Raw genomic sequence first — 27,961 nt, 5'->3', positions numbered from 1 at the left:
CTGGGATGCTGGGCCAGCCCTGGGCCTTTTTACTCTCAGGTCCATTCTACATCCTTCCCCTGCTCTGTATCACAGCAGGATGACCCAGCAGGATGACCCAGTAGGCTGCATTTCCCAGACTCCTGTGTCAGCCAGTGGGAGGCACTGGCAAGAGAGTGGAGGGTGGGGGAAGGGAAGAAGGCAGGTGTTTCTCCTCCTACCTCTCTGCCTGGGGCGTCTTCTCTGGCAGCAGCTCCAGGTTTCACTGAACAGTCCTGCCTGATTCCAGATCACACTGGGATCCAGGAGCGCCATCTCTTCTCTTTGTTTCTCCAGCTTCATGTGGGCATGGCTTCCTCCCCTGACTCATCTTCAAGTACTTCATTGAACCATGTTTGCCATCTAGGCTCACCCATATCACCTGTGTAGCAGATTCCCTGTATTACACTCCGTCTGTTATAAATACCTGACATGGTTTCTGTTTTCCTGATCAGCCCCTGATCCTACATATCAGTGGTCACCTGGTATGTAGGGCTCTTGGGATTTGCAGAACATTAATTGTCATTGCCCATGTGCTTGCCTTGTGCTTGTCCTTGCCACTGTACGTGCCAGGTCTCTAGCAATCGCTTTGCCAGGGAAGCTTTGCATCCTCCTGATCCTTTTAGTAAAATACCTGCTGCTAATTACTTATTACCCAAGGGGATGGCTTCTCTCTGTTTTCAAGGTTTTATGGCCAGATGCCTGGCTCTGTGTATTTGTTTCTGGGGTTCAGCTCTGGTGTAGGAATGGATGGAATAATTCACCTCTTTCCTTTCATTGAGAAGAGTAACTTCCTGATTGAGATCTCAATTTATAGTGGATTTTTTTTTTCCTTGCATCGGGTGGAACCCAGGAAACGAGGTCCCTTCCTTCGTAACACATACATGCATCAACCTGCCCAGGCCACACCCACACAGACCACGCAAAGCAGCTCAGGCCTATTGGTGTTTAACAATTTCACACACAACATGGTTTGGGCTGAATTTGCATGGTGCTGGGCACTAAGGAGGACCCAGGGGTTTGTCAGACCAAGGTGCCCCCCTCCAGAATCGGCCACATAATTTGCTGGGCCCAGTACAAAATGAAAATGCAGGGCACCTTATTCAAAGAATGTCAGGACAACAGCAGAGTGGGAAATGCCGGTGTACGAGCTCTCCCCCACTTCCCCCAGCGCAGCCCCATGGGGCTACAGCCTGCTTCAGGGAGACCACATGTGGGTACCAAAAATGGTGCCCAATGAGATGGGATAAATGGCCTTCTGTGGGCTGTGCAAGGTCCCAGAAGGTGACTGTTCCAGAGACAAAGGACATCTCTTGACCACATGGGCAGCGCGCAGAGAGGACCAGAGGGAGAAAGGAGGGAGATGTGCTTACCCTGAAATTCAACCAGGACAAGTGAACCTATTTTACTGAATAATCAAGCTGTGAGCTCAGTCCCTATGCCACTCCCACCTTGCCCACCTCTCAGCGCTATTTCGGTCCCCCAGGCTTCCACAGCCCAGTCACCTTCTTCATGTGCCTTAGACATGTGACCTTATGTTGTTCAGAAGAAGCCACCCAAGACCTGAGCGAGCTAAGAGGGAGGGGGAATCCGTTAGTCCGAGCCAATAGCTTAATTAATCACAACCTATCTATGCATAGAGAGAGAGCTCCATAAAGAGACACAGGAATATTCAAATCTACAGCCCACGTAAGGTCATGGAAAAAACCTAGACCTTGGGACAGACCCAGCTCACGCATGTAGTAGGGAAGCCAAAGATATAGTCTGGATAAGGGAGGGGACCTAGGTTTGAATTATAGCTCCGCCATCTGCTATGCGATCTTGGGATAAAAGATTTCATGCCCTTAATAGCCAAAACATAGAAACAACCTAAATGTCTATCGACAGACGAATGGATAAAGAAGATGTGGTACATATGTACAATGGAATACTGCTCAGCCATAAAAAAGAATGAAATAATGCCATTTGCAGCAATATGGATGCAGCTGGAGATCATCGTACTAAGTGAAGTAAGTCAGAAAGAGAAAGAGAAACACCATATGATATCACTTATATGTGGAATCTAAAATATGGCACAAGTGAACCTATCTACAAAACAGAAACAGACTCATAGACATAGAGAACAGACTTGTGGTTGCCAAGAGGGATGGGGGGAGGGAGGGGGATGGACTGGGAGTTTGGGGTTGGTAGATGCAAACTATTACATTTAGAATGGCTGAACAATAAGGTCCTGCTGTAGAGCACAGGGAACTATATTCAATATCCTGTGATAAACCAGAATGGACAAGAATGTGAAAAGAATGGATATATGCGTATAACTGGGTCACTTTGCTGTACAGCAGAGACTGGCACAACTTTGTAAATCAACTATACTTCAATAATAAAAGAAAAGATTTCATGCCCTTGATCCTCAGTTTTATCATCTGTAAGATAGGATAATACCTATCCTATTTGAAATTTAGAGCTAATGTCTGTAAAAATGCCTGGCTTAGAGCATGTGCAGTAACGGATTCTCAAAAATGGTAGTTTGTATATATGGATACGTGTCTTATACATATGGCTATGTCTGTATGCACATGTACAGATATAAATCTGTGTTACATATGTATATGTGTGTAAATATGTTTTCATATATCTCTGTAAATGTGGTAGTGGAGCCATTGTATTGAACAACTTTCTCCAACCTCCCCTCACCAAGCCCAGCTGTCCCTTCAAACCAGCTTCGTGGGGTGTTCTTTCCTCGCCCTGGGATAAAATCTCAGTCAACTCCCATCCCTTTTCCGGTCACTCTTCAATATCAAACAGTCTTGCTGTCACTTTGAGTCCCAAGCACAGTCTAATTTCAGTGACTAAAATGTCAAGCCCAGAGTTACAATTCCTCAGCCCCCCACCCTCACTTTAGCCAGGGAGGCTGCTGTGGACCGTGATGACAGGGTGGCCTTACCCTTCTCCATATGTCCCCCAGCCACCCGTGAGCACACAGGTTTCCAGGGGAGGAGAAAGAAGGGGATTGCCTCGTTCAGATGTAGTCACATGCTGCTGGCTGTTGTGGGTGCTCGAAGTTCACTCTTTCTCTTGAGGGGAAGGGTGCTTTTTCTGGGTTTGTAGGAGACTTGCCTGCTGGGAGCTTCTCCTTCTCCCACTACTTAAGGCATCCCATCCACTGGCATGCCTTTTAAAGGTCCCCCTATTCAGATGTTCGAAGTTGGGGGTCACATTGCTCCACCAGCCAACAGCAGGTCCCTCTGCCTCATGGGACGACTCATGGGAATGCCCATGCACCCAGGCCCCCAGTTCTAGGGGACATATGTCAAGCTTTCTGAGTGGTTCCCCCTCGAGCCTGTCTCCTTTGGCTTGAAGTAAGGAGCAAATACCACCTCCAGGGCAGCCACCGGGCAGCGGCAGCTGGCGGGTGATGGGGGAAGCAGAAAAAAGGTTGTGAAAAGGGAAAATGTACCACATTCCAACCAACTACTCCTTTCAAGAAAATCCTCTGTCCTGGCCTCTTTATTTCAATCCTTTTATAATTCCCAGTGAGTAACATTTTAGCATCCTATTACATGTAGATAAACGCCAAGATCTAGAACCTATATGTCGAGTCTTCATAAAGGTCACCTGTGCATTAAAATTTGAAAAACTCAAATTATGAGAAAAATAATCTGAGAAAATAACTTAAAAGTAAATCTGTTGTACATTATGCAGTGCCATTCATTTATTCCATAGTTTTTGAGCTCGTGCTGTACTGGGCTAGACTTCAGCCCTCAAGTCCCTCCCACCTGGTCAAGGAGACCCCCATGAACAGACAGCCCACGGGAAGGAGCAAGAGACAAAACTCAGAAGGGAGGATCAAGCCAAGTATGTGAGCCTCGACTCCTGGTTAAGACTTTGCCCTTTCCCCCTAATCACGTGGTTTCCCCATCAGGCATCCCTGACCCCTGAGAGTCTGAGTAGGCAGTTATGGGGAAAGGGTATCTTTGAGCTATTTTTAGGATTTCAAGAAGCTTAGCAGGAACCATACCCTGCTTCCCAAGGTAAATCTGCAAAGGTCAATAACACATCAAGTTTCTTTGCTTTGAGCTGAAATTTTATTAGCACTTCTTATCTCCGGCTAATCAACAGTTCTGATTGGCAGCCCTGTGGCTTTGATTATTTGTAAATGGAGACATGAATTAATTCATAAGTCATGAAGTTTGGACTCCACATGCCCACAGAAGAAATATTTAAAGAGAGTACGCCAGGGGAGGTTTCAAGCAGGGGAGTGAACATAGCAAACCTGGGTTTTAGAATGCTCTCCACAGGTTGAGAGGGAAAATGGATTGAAGGGACGAAGAAGGGCAGCGGGAAAGCCTGTCCGGAAAGACTGGTGAGTGACCCAGGCTGATCCTTGTGCACCATCCATCCATTCGACAAATTTATTGAGCAGCTACAATGTGCCAAGCACTGCACCATGCGCTGGGGACTCAGCAGGGATGGGCCACAGAGACAGAGGCTGTCCTTGCCAAGCATGCTGTCCATGAGGGTGTAGCTACTAAACCATCGCACAAAAGGATGTGTGGTTAAGGATCAGCATGGGTGCTGTGAAGACACAGTCTGGGGCGCTAGGACAGTGGGACCGGTCCTGATGTTGATCACTGTATTGTATTTAAGGTCTGGTCAGAGAGATGGTGCTAGAAGAATGGATCAGCCCTAAGCAGGAAATGCAGCGCTCCTTACCTCCCACCCCACTACCTGGTCCCGTACTTATCCTGGTCCCAGCACAGGGTAAGGGTCATTAAGTAGTCATTGAATGCATGAATGAATAGGCACCTATATCCTAGGCTGCATTTTATTTTATCTGTTTAACAAACTTCCACGTAATAGTAATTTACCATGCACCAGCCACTGCTGTGAGTGCTTTACAAACATTTACTCGGTTAATCCTCGTCATAACCCTTCAGAGGTAAATATTATGACCAACCCCATATTACAGATGCTGAAACGGAGGCCTACGCAAGTTAGGTCTGGCTCCAAGGTCTGTCTATACCAGTGGCTCTCAGAGTGTTGTCCCCACACAAGCAGCATCCCCCACCCGGGGTGGGGTGGGGGCGTGTTGGAGATGCAAATTTTCAGCCCAGACAAGAAGGTTAGCACTGTTTTTAATGAGTCCTCCGGCTGATTCAGACCCTGCTGTCATTTAAGAAGCCCTGGGCCACACCTACCGAATATATGGAATATATCTGAATAAATCCAATCACACGTATCCAATCATAAGAATTATGAGTGATCTTGTTAAAACTATAGCTTCTTTGCACCACTCCCCCAGCCTACTAAATCAGATGGTGGGGGTGGGAACCTGGGAATCTGGATTTTTAACAAATTCCCCCGCATCGGTCAAGTTTTAGAAACATTCATCCAAGATTTAACACTGCACTGGAAGAAAAAAGATGAGACTTCACACAGAGGGTGTGTCCGGCAGAGGGCAGGTTTATCTTTCCTGGACGCCTAGTCAAGCACTGCGGCTGTCCCATCCTGGAGTTAAGAGGACAGCAGACTGCAAGCCAGGTCACGGGTATAAATCTCCCGGGCCTGATCCAGTGTGTGCTGTTCAAGACTTCCTAACCAGAGGAGCAGATTCCACCTCCTGCAGGAATGTTAATGCTGCCTCGCTGGGATACTTGCAGATCAGCCTCAGAAGTCCCATGCTCCGGGCAAAAGTGCCTTTATTGCCGTCTCTTTGAGAAGCATAGGTCATCCTTGCCAGGGATTTCCTGTAATAAATACTTTTGTCATCTTGACTACAGAAGCTGTTGACCTGAAACACCTTGGGCTGAAATGTTACCTCTGCCTACCTCTCCATAGTCACCTGAGCTTTGCAGTGTTGGGGTTTGGGAGAGGCTGGGGAGAGAAAGAACCAGCCAGGGAGGGATGGAATCACCTAAGAATAGTGTCATTTCCCCTGCTCCTCCCAAATCTCTTTGCCTACTACTGACAACCAAATGGGCAATGATGGAAACAATTGGGTATATTCTAAGATTAATATTTCTAAATTAAAAGGGTAAATCCAGGCATGTGGGGTTTTTTTGTTTTTTTGTTTTTTTTGCTGTACGCGGGCCTCTCACTGCTGTGGCCTCTCCCGTTGCGGAGCACAGGCTCCGGACACGCAGGCTCAGCGGCCATGGCTCACGGGCCCAGCCGCTCCGCGGCATGTGGGATCTTCCCGGACCGGGGCACGAACCCGTGTCCCCTGCATCGGCAGGCGGACTCTCAACCACTGCGCCACCAGGGAAACCCCAGGCATGTGGTTTTTAATCCAGCTTTCAATTTATGATGCACTCTGAAATATTCGTGGTGCTCAGTCTGCCCAAAACAGATGAAAATGTGCTGGACTGGGCAGTACAGACCATGGAGTTTAGGTCCTGCTCTGCCACCAGTTACTAGTCGGTGTGGCCTTGAGCAAGTCTACCCTTAGGTGACTTATCTGTCAATTGATGGGAATCACACCCACTCGTGGTGTTGTTGGGAGGGTTATATGAGCAGATGGCTGTGCAAAGTGCTTTGCAAACTGTAACATGCTCTCTAGGTGTGAGGGGTTATCGTGGCATCAGAGGGGGCCCTGTGCAGATCCAGACCTGGAAGCATCAGACACAGAGGAAGGTGAGTAGGCAGAGCGGTGTCCCAGGGTGGGGTTGGGAGATATCCACTCTATGGCAACAGCTGACTTTTCACACCGAAACCCGTGTCTTCAGCTTGTCAGTATGACACCCACTGAGCCACAGCCAAATGGACCCAGGGAATCATTTCTCTTCCCAGACACTGCAGAAGTTGGACCCTTAGGATCCAGCTCTGGCAATAGAGAGGTTCAAGCCCCGAGGGGGACTGGCAGTGGTCCACTGGAGCCAGCTTACACTGAGAGCCGACAGTGCATCGCTCCCCAACTCTGCCTTCAGCGACATCACGTTAGTAGCATGAATTGGCCAAGGTGGAAGTATGTACGCCGCAGAACTGGCAAACACTACAAGTCAGAGTGGGTTTTGTTTGCTTTTTGTTTCTCAGAGAGCAGTTGTTAAACACTTACCAGTACATCACTGAGTGACAGCAGAGACAGGATGTAGCTGTTGGGATCTGGAGGCGTCTGCAAAAGTTGAAGAGAGTGTACCGGAAAGTTCCTCCTCCACTCAGGAGTGGGGGTACCATTAAACCATTAAACTTCTACTGATGAATATAGGGAGACTTCTCAGGGGAAAAAGCATTTCATAAACCACTTACACAATGAGAGACTGACTTCTCTCTATGTGACATTGGGGCAAACCCCACTCCCCTAATACACATACTCCAATATCAGACCCAGTGCCACCACCTCCAGGCAGCCCTCCCTGATACTCCTCACCAGACTATAGGGAACCCCAGCATCCTCTCAGTTCCTACAAAGAGAGTTAGGGTGTTTCTTCAGGCTAAGGCTTTGGAGTCAGAATGTTTGAGTTAAAAACCCCAGATTGACCACCTACCAGCAACAAGGATAAGTCAGTGAATCCATCTGCGAAATGAGGCTAAGAAACTCTCTAGCCGTCAAGAATTGTTGAGAGGATGCCTGAGCTAATGCTTATAAAGTACTCAGCATGGTGCCTGGCACATAGTAAGTGCTTAGTAAACACTAGTCATTAAAACACCAGTTCTTCTGAACTATCATTTCCGTTTGCACAGGCAAAGGCAGTGTCTCTCTGTCGGAATTGAAGTTTTGCAAGCATAGGGACCTTGCCTTATTCATCTCTCATCCTCACCGGGTCTCTAAAAGCCCAACTCATGCAAAGCCCTCAGGAAGTCGTCGACATAAATGGAATTGCAAGCAGGCAGGTTTCCTTTCTACAACTTCTCTACTCAAAAGATTGGATGAACCAGTGACAAGAAAATGCCAGGTGAGAACAGGTCGACGTCAGTCAACAGGTGTCTGCTATGCTGCGCAGCCTGGATCCTTCACAGCCCTTCTCCAGACCTTGCCCTCCTCTGGAGGAAGCTGCCTAGTCTAAGGTTATACCTCTCCCCGGGGCAGCCAGTGTCCAGTGACTGGTCCATGGGGGAGTACAAAGACCCCACCCCAAGCCTTGATTCAGGACATCTCCGAAGGACCAGCCCATTCCAGAGATCCCCATGGGATCAGCTGGGGGCTCTTTTACAATTGCCTTGCAGCCCAACCTCCCGCTGCCTCCCTAATTTTTGTGCAGCTTTTGTTCCGAAAAGCACTCCCTAATGTTAGAATCCTGCTGGCTAATCTCTGCCTCAGACCCAAGGCAGTACCCAGCGTGTCTGTGTCTCTCTGAGAGCCAGGGTCCACTCCCCAACCTCCCATCTCTGTCATTCAGAAGAGTAGGTGAGATCTCAGCCTTCTAAGATCATGGTTCAGTGTCAAATAGATTCTAGCACATTCTCAGACAACCTCTTCCCCACCTCTGTGCCGGCCACAGTTTCACTAAGGGCTCCCCTCCAAGGCCAGATTTTAGCAAAGGACCTTCCCCTCCCTCCCTGATCCCATCTCCGTTCACAGTCTTTATCCCCAGGCCCTTGTTCAGCACCTGTCTTAGGTTGGGTTCAGAAGCAGACCTTGAGATGACAATTTATTTACAGGTGATTTGCATGTGCTCCCGGGAGAGACTGGAGAGAGGGAGTGGGTGAAGGAGAACAGGGAAGAGAGAGGAAGGAAGCAAGGATGTCATCCCAGGGGATCCCAGCACCAGCCTGATCCCACGGGGAGCTCTACAGGGCAAATTACACCTGCCTGCAGGCGAGGAAGCTGGTTCCAGTCAATCATGGGCTATGAACCTCCCCAGTTAGGTCAGGCACTTTCAGCCCTGTGCCTGAGCAAACGGCTCCAATAGCTCAAAGGCAGCCTCCTGCAGAAGGCTGCAAGCGAAAGCCATTGAAAGCAAAGCACACAGAAGCTGGAGGGTGGTCGTAGGAAGGGGACCCTGGATCTGGGCAGAGCCTAGTCAGCATCCACTACAGCTCCACCACTGATATTTAACTGCAGAATGGAAAACAAAGACTTGGAGGGGGGAATACTGTGGTGTCAGGAAGAGAGCACCAGGCTTGGGCCAGAATCCCAGCTCTGCCTGTTCTTTGCTGTGTGAGCCAGCCTCAGCACCTCTCTGAGCTTCAGTTTTACCATCTGTAAAATCAAGATAATAAGGGGAAAAAACAATCGCTACCTCTATAGGGTGGTTGTGTGGTTTAAACAGAATTATGTGGGGCAGAGTGCTCTGTAAGCCACGGGGGGATTCCTGTCCCTGAAAGATGCAGCCTCCTGTCACCGACACAATCAAGCCCTGTGCCAAAACTCGGCTGGGATTTCCTCCTTTCTCCCCATTGCTGATTTCATTTACTCGCTTTCCTTGAAGGCATCTATGTTTGCACTGCAGGCTGTTAAAACTCTTAATTCAACATAACCCAATAAAATGCTCTGGGGGCCTTGCTGGTTCCAAATAGATATACAAGGAGCAGGCTGGCCCAAAACACAAAACTCAGAGGCCCAACCAGGGCAGAGGTGCTTCTCCCAGGCCTGGGAGAATGGCCCCAGCCGGCTGAGCTCTACACAGCCAGCTCATTAAATCCTCATCACCAGGACACGGAGCCAGGTGGTGAGCACTGTTTGTCCAGCTGGGCTGTGTGAGAGGCCCAGGAGGAAACGACGAACATCTCACCTGGAAGCCAGCCTAAACAGGACCCCCGGCCTGGGGTCGCAGCCCCCTGCCCACATAGCCCATCGTGTGGTTAGGGACCCTTTCCCATTTTTCCTGGAGCCCTACTTAAAGCCTGACCCAGATCCCTGGGATGGAAACCCAATGCGCTCTCAACCCAAAGGGCTGCTTACACCTTGGAAGAGGAAAATGCAACTGATCCCCCTGCGCAGGTGAAGAGAAGGGCTGAGAAACTGCTGACTGCCTTAATTTCATCCAGAAGCACCGTAGCAGCACGATGACGTCTGGCCTGAGGCCCTGGCTTTGCTGCTGATGACTTGGACCAGTCACTTCCCCTCTGGGTGTGTGTGGGGCGAGGGCTCAGTTTCCTTACCTGCACAATGAGAGTGCATCTCCTGCCTGTCCAAAGGCTTGTGAGGGACACAATGGGAGGAGTTGCGTGTCTGTGCAGATGGAGGTGGGGTGGGCTCAGCATAGCTTCCATTTGCGAATCGCCTGCCGGGCACCAGATGCACTGCACGCATCTTCCCATCGAGTCTGCAGGATAAATAGTATCCCTTCTGGAGACGAAGAAACAGGCCAGCGGGCTCCAAAACTCATGCTCTTTCCGCTTTAGACACAAGCTCCGGAGGGGGCCCAGGTCCCGAGAAATCAACAGGCAAATGTTCCGTCATTCATTCATTCAGTTGGAGTTTTCTGGAGCCCAGCTAAGCACAATGATGACAGTGCCGCTGCCCACAGGGAGCATTTTCCCTCCTGTTGAAGCCCCGCCTCCCGGTGGCCTGGTCTCCGGAGGCCTCTACCATTTAGCTCCCGGCCACAGGACAAAGCTGGAGCAGGGCCGCTGCGTGACTTTTGCTGGGCGGCTCACCAAGGCAGAGAAAAGCCCTCTCCATGAACTGACGGGCCACACTGCGAGTCAGGTCTGGGCTTAATGACAGTCACAAGAGCAATACCAGCAGGAGTGGCGCCCGCCGTCCGCGCCAGGCTCAGCAATGGCTGCTTTACATGTGTTCCCTCGGTCTCGGGCCTGTGGGATGAGCGCATGCGCCGTCCAAGGTCACACAGCCGGTGACGAGCAGCGCGAGGCTCAAGCCTCATCCTTCCGCCTCCCGAGCCCAGGCCCGTCTCTGCAGCCGCTCTTTCCGTGACACCCTCGGTGACTTTGAGCAAAATCCCTCCACTCCCTGGGCCTCAGTTTCCCCACATGCAAATGGTCAGGTAGGACTTGCCGAGATCTCTTCCCACCTCAACAATCAAGGGTCTTGACCTGGGAGATGGAGGGGGAAGGGTGGCCCATGGCTGGCCTCCAGGACCCACAAAGGGCCTCCTCCCTGGAGAAGCAGACACGGAGCCCGGCTGGGCCTCGGCTCAGCGGAAGGGGACGCCTCGGGACAGGGTTCGGCCCTACCGGACAGCTTCTCCCTGAAAGCCAAATTTCTCACCGACGCCAAAGTGAAAGGCCCTCCGTGACCTCCCCGCAGCAAGCTGCTCGCTGTAATGGGCTCCCGCGCTAATGAGCTCGGAATGTCAAATTCCATCAGTCTGGCAGCGCAGGCACGAAGTGATGAAACGTCCCATTCCAGGAGGAGGTATAGTTCTCTTGCCTTTTTCTGTTTCTGTGGTAACATTCGTCACTGCTACACATGAAAATAAAAACCAGATGGAATCCCCATGATGAGGAGAGGGTCTTCCCCATCCCTGTGCAGTAGGACAAAGCCCACAGTGGGCACTTAGGGTCCCTGGCTACCAGCTTCTCAGCAGAGCAGCCTCCCAGCCAGGGCCACAAGACAGCAGAGCAGGAAAAGACCCCCTGCTCTGCTGGGTCTTACCTGTCTCTTCCCCTCTGGGCCTGAGGTCATAAAACAGGTCATGGAGCAGGTGAAGAGCTGAGGTTTCCCCAGCCCTTCCAAACTCCACCCTGGCCGTGGACCCTTACTCCCCTTTTCTTCCTCCTGGGTGCCTTTGTCCGGCCCTGGATACGCAGTCAGGGCCACTCATCAAAAGCACATTCTTAGGAGGGCTGCAAGCAAGCACAGGGAGCTAAACAGAATGTACTGAACCAGGAGGAGACTAGGACCAGAGCCTGAACCTCACCTCCTCCAGGAAGCCTTCCCTGACCACCATGGCCTCTTCAAAGTCATCCTACACTTTAAGATCAAGTCACATGACTTCTACCTACCATCAACTTGCCTTGCTCACTAAATGTGGCATGTGTCTTGATAAAATCCTCCTCTAGACTGTCAGCAGCCCCTAGGGGACAAGAAGCCCTCAATACTTGCCCTGAGGACCTCCTTGGTCCTTAGCACAGTACCTGGTTCAACAAAGCTGCTCTGTAAATGTTCGTGGAAAGAATGTAGTTACAGCATCACTTTGATAAGTATTAATAAAGCAATAACAGTCATCTCTCGACCCCCTACTGCATGCCATGCACTGGGCAAAGTATGTTACCTGCATTAACTCAATCCCACACAACGCTGTCAGATGCTGCTGTTCTCACTTTACAGGTGAGGAGCAAAGAGCTATGGCTTGCTCCAGGAATTTGCACTGAAGTCCGCAGGCCCCGAAGCTATGTCCTTCTCCACTCCCTGTGTTGAGACAGGAGGCAGGTCATATCCCTGAGATGCCTGCCATGAGGACTGCCTCTCTCTGCTCTGATCCGGGCGGGTGAAATGGAGGGTAAAGAGGTGGGCTGACCAATGCTCCCCCCCCAAGCCTCAGCTTTGCCGCCCAGCTTGGTTGGTCCCCTGCACAGAGTGGTGCCCACTAACTGCAGCTTACACCCATCCTGGGCAGGTGGAAGCCCACAAGCCAGGAGAGCCCCGCCCAGCTCAGGGTCAGCTGGGGGTAGTGGCCTCTTACTAGTTCCACAGCAAACATCCTAGAGGTCCAGGCAGAATCTCCCTGGGCCTCAATCTGCTCATCTACAAAGTGGGGAGAATCCCTGCCCACTCAGCGGGCTGATGAACAAAGAATTAGAAAGGGGGCTGTTCTTAGCTTAGGCACCTGTTGGGGGCGCGTTAGGGTCTGAGCTGGGCCCTTCCGACTCTCCCTTCATCCCGCGAGGTAGCGTTTCCCTAAGTCAGTTTCACCCTGGAGTAGCAGCATCCCGGCAGCCACCCCCAAAACAACCGGCTGATGGAAAGGTGAGCAGGTGCTGCTCAGTAAGGGAGGAGGGGGGATCAGCTCTCAGGAGGCAGTGCAACCAGGCCCCCGCACCCAGCAGAGCCCTAAGCCCTGCGCTGGAACCTTCCCCTTCCCTATGTACCCCCCGTGCCCCCAACCCTGTTTTCCCTGCATCTTCAGCTCAGTCCAGCCACTTAATTCAGCAGCCGTTTGTCCCAGCGCCCCCGACCTCACACAGGTGTGCTGCGTACTCACTTGCTTTCAGGAAGGTAAGTCGTTTTTGGTGAGCAGCCAGAAAAGGGGGCTGGATATGGGCAGAGAGTACACAGACCCCTCCCCAGGGGACTGCCCCAGGCATGTTATCGAGTGTTCCTGAAACCCAATGCCCGGCCCAGTGGGGCAGCCAGGTGTGCCCCAAGACACGGCTGTTTGTCCTCTTCTGGAAGAGTCACAGGAACTCCTGACTGGAGGGTCCAGAGACTGAAGACAAACATCACAACTGCTCCATCGTCACCTGCATGCGTCCCTCCCCCGACTGGGCCCCTGTCTGGGGCTGTGGGTCTGTCTCTGATGGGCCAGCCTGGAAAGTCATCTGGCCCCGCTCTCCCCAAGGCCTCCAAGGCCCCGAAAGCCCACAGGCCAGCCTGACCCCACCACAGCCCAGAGGTGTCCATTTCTTCCTCCACCTCTTCAGCACAGGTGGTGACAAGGCTCTGGAGGAAACTCGAGAGGTTGGCTCCCTTGAAGTGGAGAAGGAGGTCAAGAGACACATTTCCCAACTTTCAAAAGAAATTGTTTGGGATAATTAATCTACACATCACCAACACCAAGGGATTGTTTTATATCAGAAGACATATAATTAAGAAAACAGTAGCAGGTTTGTCGTGTATTTTGTTCCTAAAGAATGCTAATTATGTTTAGCACCCTGACACATCCAAAGGTTCTCCCCCAATATTTAGAAATCAAACAGAAGTTGGCTGCAAGGTACCTCTTTACCTAGACTCAGAACAAGGAGGGTCATGGAACGAAATGGGCCTCCAACAGGTCTTGGAACCGGCTTTTCAGCCTGTGATTGCTGCCCCAGAGAGGAAAGGCACTTGCAATTGCTAAACCGCACTCACCATTGCTTAATTACATCTTCAGATCAGCACCTAATTTGCCTAGGGTGCAACTGAGCTGGCGTGGGCGTAATTACTTGCCAGGGACACAACTTAGCAATGCAGCCGCAGCCGGGGCACATGGGGAGCCATGCTCAGCTCCGCTCTGAGAGGCTGTGGTCCCACGGCTGTGGCTTCCAGGGCCCTGGACCCCAGCAGGCTGGACGAAGGCCGCCCCAGCCCAGCTGCTCCCTAGAAGCAACCTGGGTGTCAGGAAGCTCAGAAAGGTCCATCTGGAGGTGTTCAGAGAGCAACGAGGAGGACACTCCTGGGCTGCCCCTCCTCGGGGGGGTCCCTCCCCAGCTGAGGAGGTGACTCTAGAGAGTGACAGTAGCTCTGCCCAGGTCCTGCCCCTTTATCCTGGGAACCCCTGCTGCAGCCTGGTTCCCCTGAGTACTCCATGCAAGGGCATGGCAGGAGAAGTAGTGGCCAAAGGGGCTGGCACCCAAGGGGGACAGGTGCATGACCGCAGGCACCTATGCCCCAGGTAAGGAAGCAAAGCCCCCCTCCTGATACTTCCTCGAGTCCTGCTAAGGTCTGCAGTCTGGTCAGACAGGCAACATCAAGGTCCCCACAAAGGAAAGGGGAGGCACTTACATTACCCCCCAACACACACACACACACACACACACACACACACACACAGACTTTCTTGGAAGGGACATCCTCCACATAGGGGGAGGGCACCAGCATTTACAGATGGGCCTGCCCTGTGTCCCAATAGGCTGTTCCTCACTGTACCCTCAGGCAGTTCACACCCCGGGTCGGGGCTACATTCAGGCTGCTGTCTACTCACAGCCCAGCCCATCACCTCATGGACAGGAGAATGATTAAGGAGTCCTGGTGTTGTGGTCAAACTTCTGAAAGGATCCTGTTCCTTGCACAGCAGAAGCTAGCACATTGTGAAGCAACTATACTCCAATAAAAAATAAATAAAATTAATCGATTAAATGGACAAAACAGTAAATAAATAAATAAAACCAATTATAGTGGGGGAAAAAAATCCTGTTTGAGATACATCCTAAAATTGTTACTAGTGAAAGACACCATGTCTGGAATTTGCTTCCAAATAGCCATAGGGGGAGAGTGCCTGGGAAAGACAGATGGAGCCAGAGTGACCTTGATTTCATCATTTGTATGTGTTTGCTAGGCTGTATCATACCCTGGGTGGCTTAAACAACAGAAATTTATTTTCTCACAGTTCTGGAGGCTGGAAGTCCAAGATCAAGGTATCTGCAGGGATGGTTCCTTCCGAGGGTTTGAAGGAAGGATCTGTTCCAGGCTCTCGCCTTGGCTTGGAGGTGGCTGCCTACGCTCTCCGAACTCACACCATCTTCTCTCTGTGTGTCAGTATCCAAATTTCCTCTTTTTATAAGAACACCAGTCATAATGGATTAGGACCCACCTTAATGACCTCATTTTAACTTGATTGCCTCTATAAAGACCCTGTCTCCAAATAAGGTCACATTCTGAGGTACTAGGGCTTAGGACTTCAACATATGAATTCGGAGGACACAATTCAACTCATCACATAATTGTTGTGGAAGATGGGGGATGTATACATTAAACTATTCACTCCACTATTGTATAAGTTTGTATTTTTTCATAATAATTGGAGGGAATGGGGCATGCAGGGAGGCAATGCTTCAGACAATTGTCATGTCACCAGGTAAATTCCAAGGAGATAAGACATTCTCCAGTGCTCAAAGAAAATCCTAAAACTCAGAGCTGTTTCAGAAGAGACAAGGCAACTTTAGGAGGTAGTGAGCAGCCCAGCTCTGAAAACATCCAAGCCCGGCCTGTATGACTACCAGTGAAGTCTTCTGTAGGATCCCTTCTCTGAGGGGAAGCTGGCTTGGCCAACATCTATGACTTTGCTCAACTCTTGGTTTCCGAAAAAGCCAAGGCTGTCTTGGGCTGCATTAACAGAAGCACAGTGGCTAGAACAGGGCTGAGAGAGTCCTGTTCTACCCAGAACTGAAGGGACCGCCTGGATGCTGGTACCCCAGTCTGGAACCCCATCACAAAAGGGACAGGAAGCATTTCAGAACTACAGGCTTTCATCTGGAAGGGAGCAGCCACGTGCTCAGACAGCTGATGGGTGATGAGCAACTGGGACCTTGGGTCATTGGTCCACACATGCACATTACATGTGTGCACACTGCTCAAACCACAGCTCTTCCTCGGCCCTCCTGAAGATGATAGGAGGGTCTGGCCTGTAGCACACTCTAAATAACATCTCCTTTCACCTGCGAAAACTCAAGATTTCCGGGGTGGGGGGAGCAGGGGGTGTGAGCAGAGAAGAGGGGCCATAAAAATGCTCAGACTTTCCATAAACTTCGGCAAGGCCTGCCCGGTATCCTTTTCCTTGTGCTTCCTGGGCAGGTAAAAGTGCACCCCACCTCCCACCAGGGTCCCTAGAGCTGATTAAGTCCCCTTGCTGCCTGTAGATGACTAAAAGGGAAAGCGACATCGGAATCAACACGGCATCGTTTACTTAACGAAGCAGCAACCTTCCACTTGAAGCCGCCGTATCAGACGCCACTTCCGTTTTTCATGGAAGACATAGCTGCAGTCACTTAGAGTGTAGGACAGGAAAGCAGGGAGGGAGGGGCAGGATGAGCCCTTCACGAGGCAGCCGAAAGAGGGCCCTGCAAGGCTGGGGGAGCCAGGGCAGGGAAGCCAGCTGCACCCACAGCCCCTCACATGGCTCCCATCAACACGCTCAGCCATGCCCCCTGCCACGGGCACACTGATGCTCACCCATACACACACACACACACACACACACACTTGCAGCCTTCTCCCACAAACACAAACAAGTGTTCACAAACATTCATGCCCACACGTGCACTCTGCCCCTCGGCCTCACTCACAAGCGCAAAGTCACCTGTGCTCACCAGCCTTTGGCGTGACGCTTAGGAACGTTGTTTCTGGCTGCTGTACCCAAAACCTCCACACTGGGAAGGGGGCAGGGGGCAGTCCCCAGCCAGTGAAGGAGGGGCTGCTCAGCACAAAGCTGACTCTCAACGCTAAAGGCACCTTCAATAATATCACACCCAACACAGAATCCCCACCGGAGCCCAAGCGTTTGGAACAGAGACTGTGCATTGCCTAAGAGGTGAGGGGGCAGTGGCAGGGCGGGGAGGCCGTCGCTGAAATCCAGCTCGCTTTTCACTCTTCAAGCCGCAGGGCACCCATCCACCCAGAAGAAGGAATGCCTTTTCCTAAGTTTTGCACACACAGCATGGGTTCCAGCAGTCCCTGCACCCCCAAGGCCACACGCACACTTACTTATCTGTGTACGTGTCCACGTGCTCAGGTTACGTGCTGTGCAAGCCATATTCACATACAGCCTCTCACGCATCTGCAGCCACCAGCATGCAAGGTACATGGCCATCCTCCGGCTTCCTCACCAGGCTCGCTCCCAGGGGCCCAGGCACAGGTCCTCCTCCTTGCCCTTGGTCTGAGCTGTTGATGATGCCCTCAAGCCCAGTCCCAGGTCCTGCGCCCCATAGACAGGGCCTCAGAAGGGGGCGGGGCAGGAATCCTGCCTCAAGGTCCAGGGATCAGGCAGGTGCCCAAAAAGTGACTCCACCTGTCTCCCTTGCCCGGCACCAGGATGAGGCCACTGGTCACACCGTCGCAGCGGAGGGGAGAGGCCAGGCACTATGGAGCCCTCTGGGTGGCCAGTAACATGGCCCACCTCTAGCATCAGCAGTAGGTGTATGGGGGCAGGGGCGGAGCTCAGTCTCCAGGAAGCCCTAGCTCCCACCTCCCAGGACCTTGCAGCCTCCTGGAGCTAAATGGGGAGAGGCCAAGTCAGATCCATGACTTTCAAATAAGCCAGACCCTTTGACAAGACTGCAGGGTCCAACCTTCCATCTCTTAGGTGCACTTTTACCTGCCCAGGAAGCACAAGGAAAAGGATACCTGGCAGGCCTTGGGAAATCTGGCTTTAACGACCTCACCTCTGATGAGGCCTGAAACGTTGTTACCTCCCGCTGGCCTCCCTGCAAGGAACAGGCTCTCCAGCCTGAAGAGTCTCGGATGGGGGCCCAGGAGCGCCCACCTCTGCCCAGAGGACGATGCCCCAGCCTACAGCCTCCTTCCATTCTCACCTTTCAACCCGACAGGGCAGGGTCCAGCCCAAGGGGGCCGCTGACGCGGGGCGCAGGTGAGCAGTCCCGGGCGCCTCCCAGCCCCCACCCAGCTCCAGGCCGCCTCCTCTGGTTTCGGGGAGAAGGAGGGGCGTCCACGTTCTCTGGGGAGCAGAGCGAAGCCCCGCGAAGTGACCCCTTTTCTGAATGAAATTGAGCTGCCATTTCCATCTTCTCCCCAAATGTCAGCAGCGTTAGATCAGATTAGGAGTTAATCTCTTGCCAAAATTCATTTCCGAACAAGAGAGGTGTCTGCGGGCAGGTGGAGGTTTGTTGTTTGTTTCAGTATTCCTCCCCACGCACCCTCTTTCTCTCCCTGTCACTGGGGTGCGGGTGGGGGTAAAAGTCAGAATAGAGCGCACTGAGGCCCCTGGGGGGCTAGGGGATGCCGCAGAACGCAGGCGGGGCGGGTGGGAGGGCGGCCGCCCTGGCCCCGCGCCCGCCGTAGCGCCCAGCCCGCGCGTTTGCCCTCCGAACGCTCGGGTGGCTTCTGGGGCGCACCCGGGTCGTCCTGCCCGGCCGGCCGGAGAGGAACGGACCTGGGGCCAGAGCAGGCAGTGCTCAGGAGACAGGCGCTGCGAGGGCCTGGATGCCTGAGCCGTATCCTCAGCGCAAGACGGACGTCCCTCCCCAAACCCCGCCTACCAGCCCCAAGCCCCCAGCCTCCCTCCCGCGGGCCAGGGCGGTAAAAGGAAAAGGAAAGGCAATTGCAGCCTAAAGAAAAAAGAGGAAAAGGAGGAAATAAACGCCCAAACGAACTGGTCAGTACCTTGCAGGAGGCCTCATTTGACAAGTGACCAGAATACAGCCGCTGGCCTGAATGCATAATTACCCCCAAGTGAAAATTCCCCATCTAATTTGATATTTGGTTCTTTGCAGAAGCTATAGCCTTCGTAAATAATATACAAAGTAAGAAACCTAATCCCGCCTGCTAGAATGTTTAATTCATCATTATGCGAGCTAATTGGAAGGTGATTATATGGTAATTGCTCATTAGTGGTGTATATTTATCGCTGTACCTTATGTCAAGGCCATGGGAATTGTGTAGAGTCTGTTCTCTCATTTCAAGGATCAGTTTCAGAAGCAGGAGCGAAGCAGGCAAGATCAAGTTCTTCCTGACGTCAGGGTCCAGCAGAGGGCTGTGGAGACCCGCGCTATATATAGGACCTGGAGCCGGCTGGGGGCAGGCGCGGCCTGGGGCCGGGCTGAGGTGGTGAGCCGGGCAGCCAGACCACTGCCGGGCAAAGCCGGTCCTCCCGGGGAAAGGGAGGAGAGGCGTGGGGCTGGGGGCCCTGGACCATTTTCCAAACGCGACCCCATCCCCATTCCAGGCACCTCCCTGGCGCATCAGGTGCGTCTCGGCCTCTGCGCTTATGCTGGGAGAGGAGACCTTGCCCCTGCGCTTTCTCTAGGACTCTCTGGCGGTGTGCAGTAGGTGTGGGGTAGAGAGGGGGACCGGCGAGGCTTGATTTGTACACTGGGTGGGAGACAGGGAGAGGGAAGGTGAGGCTTGATTTGGAGAGCCATATGGAATTTGGGGTGGTGGAGACCCGGTCTTCCTCCCGGATCTGATCGCCTAACAGTTGGTCAACTCCCACCTCCTTGGCGGACCAAAAAATTCTCTCAATTCCTTCGCCCAGCGAAGCAGGGTGCAGGCCGGACGAGGGTACCAGGTTGGTGCCTAGGGAGGGGGACCCAGAGTCTCTCTCTATGGTAGGCGGGTAGAGCAGGGCAAAAGAAGCATGAAGAGAGGCAGGGCTTGAGCCCAAACCAGCCCCAAGGCCAGCGCCTGAGCTGGGTACTTGGGACAGGCAGGAAGGCAGGTCTGAAATCCCCGAGGCGCGGAGGAAAGGCGTGGACTCAGCCTGAGGGGGAGGTGAGGGCAGGGGCGAGGCCGTGGCTCTCCAGCAGCTCGGAGGATCCGGCCGGGGCGCTCGGAGACCAGCCGCCAGCCGAGCATCCTCGCACGTGGGCGTGATCTTTGGCGCGCTCTGGCGCCCCCTCGGAGGAGTGCGACGCTCCTTTGCCCTACCCAGACCCCAGCCCGGAACGCCGGGCACCCCTACTTACAGCCCCGGGGCCCTCCCATGTTCCCCCAACCCCCTCGCCGGGCCACAGGCACTGACGAACAAAAGGCCAATTAGACGCTGGGGCGCGGCTGATGAATGGGCCTTTCGCTTTCAAGCGTGGCACCGCCTCGGGTTTCCCGGAGTACTGGGTCGCGCCGGGAGAAGCCACCTGCCCGAGCGGGGTCACGGCTGGGGTCAGCGAGTTCTCAAAACTCCCACTTCCCCCTCGCTGAGGAGCTGGTAGGGGGAGGTAAATGCGGCGGCCGAGCGGCGGACGCAGGAGCGGAGCGGCGGGCTAGGCGCGCCCGCGGTCCCGCAACTCGGCCTCGAGGCACCGCGGCCGAACGCTGCAGGCCCGCTTCCTCTCCCGCCCGGCCTGCCGCTGCTCTGAGGCGGCACCCAAGTAAACCAAACGCTGATTGCTGGAATAAGAAGGGCCGACCTGGGAAAATGCGGTTACCAAAAAAAAAAAAAAAAAAAACGTCTGCTGTTTGCCAAACTCCGGAGCGAGTGGTGCGCTGCGAAACAATAACCGAACCCGAGCCTTCTCACTAGACACACACGTCTAGATCCTGAGACACACACACACATGCTGCCCTGCTGCTGGCATGGACGCCATCACAGGGGACCCCCACCCAAACACGGAGAAATGTTCCCGCCAGTCGCACACTCTGAGGCCATTCCCATCCTCTGAGATCCACAACTGCAGCCGGCTCACAGCGACCAGACGCTCGCACACAACTTCTTTACACAATTGCATTTCTACACCTTTATAAGCACTCTAATTACAGCCGCGCAGCTGCACGTTCCTGCCCTAACTCAATACAATCTAGATGCACAAGGAAAGCTGGACACCTTGACACTCCCAATCTACACAAGTAGCACCGGCCTCTCCAGCCTCTAACTCACGCAGTTAGCACAATTAGCACCTACACATCCTGACTTAAATCCTGGCTCAGACACACAAACAACTGTCTCACAGACCTCACTGGTACACTCAACCTCTACAAACCCACAAGCACAGCCTCTCCCTAACTCACATCCGCACCCTTAGTCCGACCTGCAATTGCCCGCATGCGGGGAGCCTAGCCCAGATGCCCCCAGCCGCGGCGCGGGGCCCCGGGCGAGGCCTCCGACCCGCCAGAGTCCCTCCCCAATCGGCCTGCGCGTCCGAGACTTTGTTCCCTGCGACTCGAGGCGGGGACGGGGAGGAACCGAGGTTTCCAAGGCCGCGCGCAGGCCCGAGCCCCCTTTCTGCCGGGCCCGCTTGGTGCGGCTCTCCGCCCGCCACAATCCGCCCCTAGCACAAAAGGGGCCCGGCAGGTTCCGGGCCGCCGCCAAAGCTCCCGCTCGGGCTGCGCTAGGCTGCCGGGAACAGAGTTGGAGGGAGCTGGGGGCACCGGACACTCAGACAAGAGGCAGAAAGGAGTAAGTACCCGGAGGTCCGAAGCTTTTCCCACCTCAGGAGTTTCTGGTGCCTTGAACAGAGCCCCCACTCCACCCCACCCCTCCGCCCACGCCTACCTGGCCCTTTGCTGCGCTGAGGAACTGGACCCCAAATGAGACACGCACGCGGAACCCACGTGTACCTCTCAGGAAGGAGAATGTAGCCCAGGCACACTTGGGTTATACGTTCCGTTTCACTCTCTCAGGGAAATGCAAACTGAGAACCCAAGCCTCTCGGTCAGGCGAACGCACAGGGAAGGCCCACAAGTAATCAAGAAGGGAGTAGGTCATGGATCAAACGTGTAACCTACATCCCCATTCGGGGTAACAGGCAAGACACAAGGCAACATGCGTGCAGTTCCAAGTGTAGGGAGGAACGCAGAACCTGACCCTCGATGCCCATTGAACCCTGCCAGGGTCATCTAGGCCTGGCACCCATGTACCACGAGGGAGGACACAGACCTGCGGCACGCAGCTCCCACGCTTCCCTGCCTAAGGGGCTCCAGCCCAGCACGCGCGCACTGTGACGGGGACGCAGCCACACGCGCCCCGCACCCTGCCCCGCGCCCCGCGCCCAGATAGTCATCGTGGGATGGCATCTCGCAAATATTTATATTCCTCAGCGCCACGGCAGCCCGCGTCCACATTAGACGCTCTAATCCTGCCACTATAAATAGATGAATTAATAAAGCAAACGAGCGGCTAATAAGCTGACTGTCCAGCCTTTTTGAGGCGGGGGAAGGACTCGAAAGTGCGCCAAATTTGTTTGCAGTGGATCAAGGCGAGCCGCCTCTGCTTCACTTTCTTTATCTTAATTCCGACTTGAAAAGATATAATTATCTAGTTTGAACAGAGCTGCTATCAAATCCTTCTTTGGGCCGGGAAGGGGGGCGTTGGAGTGGATTGCGGCTCTCTGAGCCGCTCCGTGCAGCCAGAGATAGCGCGTAATGAAGATGTGGCGGCCCGAGATACAAAGGGCATTAACCTCATTAGCATGAAACCTTTTCTTCTTACCATTGTGGGACCCTTTCAGCCGCCTAATCCCCCCTATTTTCAAAGCTTGGTTTGTAATAAAGCTTTTAGATTTTTTTTTTTCCAAAGCTAATAGTATTCTCTGATGATTTTATTGCTGTTACACTACATAGGACATTTACAAAAAAAAAAAAAACCATCACCCTCCCCCTTTTCTTGTACTTAAAAAAAAAAAAGTATATGGTTCTTGCAGAAGTAAGCCTTTTATCAAGATGGGAAATTTTCTTCAGGAAAGGCTAGTCTGAATTTTAACAGGTCTGTGCTCTGTGTTTGAGGCATTCTGGGTTTGGCGAAGTGGGTAGAAGGAAAAGGTAACTTGCTTAAAAGAAAGAGGTGCAGCAATGTTGTAGCAGGGACTGCAAAACACTTGGGAGAGCTCTTGGTCACAGAGGTCCCGCTGTCCAAGTGACTGGAAACCCCACTTGAGTTTCCAGGATACACAGGACAGCACCTGTCCCTTCGAGAGGCAAGCCTGTGTCCCCTCTCGCCCCAGAATCCTCGGGCAGTGGAGTCTCCCCGACTACACCCACACCTTCCCAAGGAGTCTGCGTGGAAATGCACCATAAACAGCCAGGGTTCTCCAGAGAAACAGAGAGGGAGAAAAAAGGAGAGAAAGGCAGAGATAAAGGGGAAAAAGAGGGAGAGAGGCCAAGAATGAATTCTACTTTCGAAGAGAGGAGGGGAGGGGAAAAAAAGAAAGAAAAATTTCCATAGTGCCCTATAGTCCCCACACGTGCATGGAATGTCTAATCTTAACTTTTCAAGGCAGGATGTTAACAAAGCTTGTATTTTCGCCCCGCATTGTAACTTGGCCTTATCACAGTGTAAAGGGTGGGGAGATTGTCCTAAATTATGTCCAGGCAGCCCCCCTGGATCCGTGGATTAAGAGATTAAAGGAGACCACTGGGCAAGGCCTCCTCTTTCCCCTTCATATTCCTGGTATGATAATTGCTTAAACTGATTTGCACTTTCACAAAAGCTCGAAGGACGCTTTGTAGCTCGAACAGAACAGACGAGGTTTCTCTATCAATGGAAATAAAACTGATTAATGCAGCCTATCAGGATAAGAAGCAAATGAAGCAGCAAAAACAACCTCGTGCCCCCAGGAGGGGGAAGGGGGGGAGAAAAGCTAAGTTTCCTCCAGGACTGGGTACAACTTTTTCTTTAATGTTAAAATTGAGCGTTGAAGGTTTCTCAAAACGCTTGCCTTATAAGGCTGCTGAGGCCCTTGGGCTCATCCCCTCACCTTTGTCCGATTGGGGCCAGAGAGAGGAAGGAAGGAAGGAAGGAAGGAAGGAAGGAAGGAAGGAAGGAAGGAAAGTAGGGAGGGAGGGAGGGAGGGAGGAAGGGAGGGAGAGAAGGAAGGAGGAAGGAAGGAAGGGAGGGGAGGGAGGGAGGGAAAGGGAGAGAGAGGGAGAAGGAGAATAGTGCTTTGGGGTTTGAAGTCAGAAACACAGTTTAAAAAGTCCCAGGATCCTGATTCTGCTAAGTGTTTTCCCCAATCCTGGGGGAATACTCTTCAATGCATAATATATATGTCCAGTTTTTTAAATAACTAGAGGTTAAGAGTAGTAAGCATTTTTAACCTGAAATTCAAATTAAACTCCCTCTTTAGGCCGTGCAGTGGGCAGAGGTCTGGATGGAAAACTTTTCTCCCATCCCTTTTCTGAAGGACTTAAGTTTTCCTAATCCTCTCCTTTTCCACCACCCTCTTCTCTCTTTAACATGCCCAAGAATCCATCAGTCTGGCCCTTTTGTGGGTGGGGAACCTGGGCTTCTTGAGCCTAGTTGGGGAAGGACCACACTCAAAGAGATTTTTTTTTCAAGAATTCACTGCAATTTCCCAAGACAACTACTCTGAGGGCATATTGATAAATCTTTATTGACAAAATATTGACATTGACATACTTCTTGGAAGTATATAGTGTGTTAGAATTCTAACAAATTAACACAGAACACAAAAATATTTACATTCTGGTATAGAAGACATTAAGGAAGCATTTGTCACTCTCTTTAGTAAGTCTATGATCTTGGAATAGAAACTCAGTGCTTGAAAACTTGCTGCCGTGTTCTTGGCCACACTTATCATCCCCGCTAACTACAGTCCTTCAGTTTTTGCAATAGATAGATTGAAAGTTTGGAATGGCCTTTATTTACGGCAAATGGTTGAACTCGGCCAATACCTTCAACCACTAAAAGGAGTTTAGTTCGTGGTTTTAAGCCTTGGGATGTTAGGAAAGGAATGTCCAAGAAATAGAATTAATTTAGGGTTTTTTTTCCCAGTACAAGTCCTGACTCCTCTTGTGGGCACCCTCCCCCTCCACCCCCAGCCCCCCATCCTGCTCCCCATTTCTCTGAAAGAGGATCGCTATCGCTGAGCCTACTTCATTTAGCTTTTTTCACAATCACTTTGACGTCAGAAGGTATCAAAAAGTGTTTACAGACTGCACATTTCTTGCAAAAAAATCAAAATAAAAAGCACGCAGAACCTTTCTTTAAAAGGAAAAGAAAATTACAATTCACTTTCTGTCTTAAGACACCATTCGCCCAACAACTGCTACATGCAATTCAAGTTTTTGAACAGGTGTGGGATGGGGCTGGATGTGGAATCCCAACGGTTATTATCACTGATTACTTTTAAAGATTGGGGAAAAAAACACTTCGAAGTGCAAAATAAAAAGTCCTGTGCCTGGTTGGGGGTTTTCTTTTATCATTATGATTATCATCATCATTTTTTTTAAAAATCGGACTGCGAGATAACCGGAATACCTGCCAATCATCTTGTCTCGCTGGTTTGGCCTTTGACTGACAGCTCCCCTTGTCAGAGCGCCTTCGGCTTTGCCACCTTTGGATCTCTCTCTCTCTCTCTCTGTCTGTCTCTGTCTGTCTCTCACAAGCTGCCTCTTCAGACAAGGGTTGCGTGTTCATCAAGGAGCCTCCGTCCTCTGCCATCTCAGCGCGGCCTCGGATCAGGACCCCGCGCTCTTGCCGCCCAGCGTCTGCGTCGCGCCGCCCCTCTCTCTGACTCCCTCTGCCCTTCTCCGTGAATGTGTGTGTGGTTTGTTTTTGTTTTGTAGGGTTTTTTCTTCTTCCCCTCCTCTCCCTGTCTCTGTTTTGCTCCGTGTTGCCGTTTCTGAGGGGTTCTGTTTGTGTTTTTAATCGTCTGAGGTCACATCTATTTCCTCGGGACTCGCCTGCTTTGTGGCGATTCTCCACCGGTTAATATGGTGCGTCCCTTTTTTCTTTTGTTGCGAATCTGAGCCTTCTTCCTCCAGCTTCTGCCTTTTGAACTTCGTCCTTCGGTTCTGAAACCATACTTTTACCTGCAGGAGAGGCAGATGGGGCGCGTTAGTTCCTGCACAGCGCCCTCCTACCTCTTTCTCTTTTGCCTGGCCCGGACCTGGGACTACGAAAATCCAGTACCCCAGCTGCGTGTCCTATTAGCCGACCTCCCCACGGCCTCCCCTCGGGGAACAGAGCTCCTATCTCGGGGCCGGTGAGAAGGCTGGCTCCCTCCCCTTCTGGCCCTCCTGGAGCACATTTCCCCTGGCCCTGAGGCCCAGAGTGCAGAGTGCCCCCTTCTCACTTTGTCCTGCTCGGGACACCCACATCCCACTAAGTGCAAAAGCCTGGCAAACACTGGGAAACCCCTATAAAATTATAAATAAGGGAAAATTAAAAGACACATCCCTGACTCCCTCTACCTAACTAGTGCAGGGAAGGTCTCATTCCCACTGCTGCAGCTCCTGCAGGGCCGAATGTGCTTTCTATTTTCTGCCAGTTTCCCGCAGCCGCTGCCTAAATATAGCGCCTCCTCGGCAAGGCCTGGGCGCTGGGTAGGCAGTCAAGATTGGCCTGAGCTTTCCCCTCTCTGCCCAGTACTCTTGCAGGTGAGAGCAGAAGCAGTTGTGTGTGTGGGTGGTGGGTGCTGGGGGAAACCGGGGTGGGGGGATGATGGGGTGCAGGGCCCTGGGGACCAACCCAGCTATATCTTTTCAGCTAGGAAAAGAGGCTCAAAAGTGAAAGCTTCTGAAAGACCGTGAGATAAAGGGGAAGTAAAAGAAAAACTGTGAAAGAGAAGGGAAGAGCCCCTCAGTCCTCCTCTTGACCAGCCCCAGGACAGTCCAGGGCCAAGCTCTCACCCCATCACATCACTTCCCACCAGGGCGGGGCCGGCAGCCTGGCCTCCTCGGAGCGCTGCTAGAAGTCTGGGGAGCAGTGAGGTGGGGCTCACATGCTATCCCGACCAGTCCCTGGGGAAGCTGGCGATGGGGCCCCATACAGTGACCAGACCAGACAGTAACACTGCCCAAGCTTCTCAGCGGTGAGGTACAGGTGAGGAACATGGTGATGACTGCACCTCCCATGCCACCAGGGCTGTCCCATTCTGCTAGCAGCACCCCAGGCCCCTGAAGTCCGCTCCGCTTTCTCCTTTGAGTCGGCAGGCCCAGGTCCCGGCTTGCTCTCCCCGGATGCCCCCAATCCCCCAAAGTGCCCCCATGAAAAAGCCGAGCTGGAACACGGCTGAGTTTAATTTGCTTTGAGTTTGCTAATTGAGGGGGAGGATGGTTCATTTCTCCCCGGCGCTCGCCCAAGGCGCGCGTCGGTGCGCTCGGGGCTTGACACGCACACAAAGGCTCCAGGCAGCGTGGGCAGCGAGGCGGACAAAGACCACGGCCGACTCGGCGATCCAGGAGAAATCAGCCGGGCCGCGCCTTGTGCCGGGCCCCGCACCAACCCGCGAGGCCCTCCTCGGTTTTGTCCGCGGGGACGTTTTAAAACAAAAGCCTCGACCTCTTTGCGCCTCCCAGGAAAAGTGTTACAACTTAATCTGCCCGAAAATGTTACTGTTTGCCGGGAACTTTGACCCCGCCCTGAGGCTCCGCGTACAGTAGCGCCTACTGTAGCCCTAAGCCCCCTCCTCGCCCCGGGGCAGGCCAGAACCTGGCTGCCTCGGGACCCTGTTGCGCAGGAAGGGTCTGCCTCCTGAGGCAGCTCCTCTCCCGAAGCCTTCTAGCTCTGTTTCTCGGATTTAGGGACGCACCCAGGATGCCGGCTCGGCGGTCTGACTCTCCGATCCCCTCAAGGGGAATAACTGGAGCCATCGCTGTGAGCCTTGAGCCCCCGGTGCACAGAGCTCGCCCTAACCCACTCTCAGCTCTCTCTCCAGCCTAGAGCCCCAAACACCCCAAAACCCCGCGGCACTCTCCTTCCTGGATCCCAGCCGCGTACCCCAGACTCCCACCGAAAGTCTCACCGAAAGTGCAGAGGTATCTCAGCCAGGA

General features: G+C 52.6%; 1 protein-coding gene across 2 annotated transcripts in view; it reads right to left on the bottom strand.

Annotated features, from left to right (window-relative positions):
* The window catches only part of EMX2 (empty spiracles homeobox 2), a 34,360-nt gene that overhangs the window by 2,680 nt on the left and 3,719 nt on the right, over positions 1-27,961 (bottom strand). The window contains exon 3 of one of the 2 annotated variants that reach the window (XM_022568651.3): positions 201-25,999. In XM_022568651.3, coding sequence (XP_022424359.1) covers positions 25,832-25,999 — 168 coding nt within the window. In that variant the 3' untranslated portion in view covers positions 201-25,831. Of the gene's footprint in view, positions 1-200; positions 26,000-27,961 lie in introns of those variants that run through there. The other variant, XM_022568652.3, reaches the window with a different exon arrangement.

This window comes from Delphinapterus leucas, chromosome 16, assembly GCF_059928025.1.
Source record: "Delphinapterus leucas isolate spDelLeu-1000000601 "Yukka" chromosome 16, BTC_Dleu_Yukka2, whole genome shotgun sequence".
Classification (NCBI taxonomy): Eukaryota; Metazoa; Chordata; class Mammalia; order Artiodactyla; family Monodontidae; genus Delphinapterus; species Delphinapterus leucas.
The sequence above is the reverse complement of the archived record's forward strand: the minus strand, read 5'-3'. Positions and strand labels throughout refer to the sequence as shown.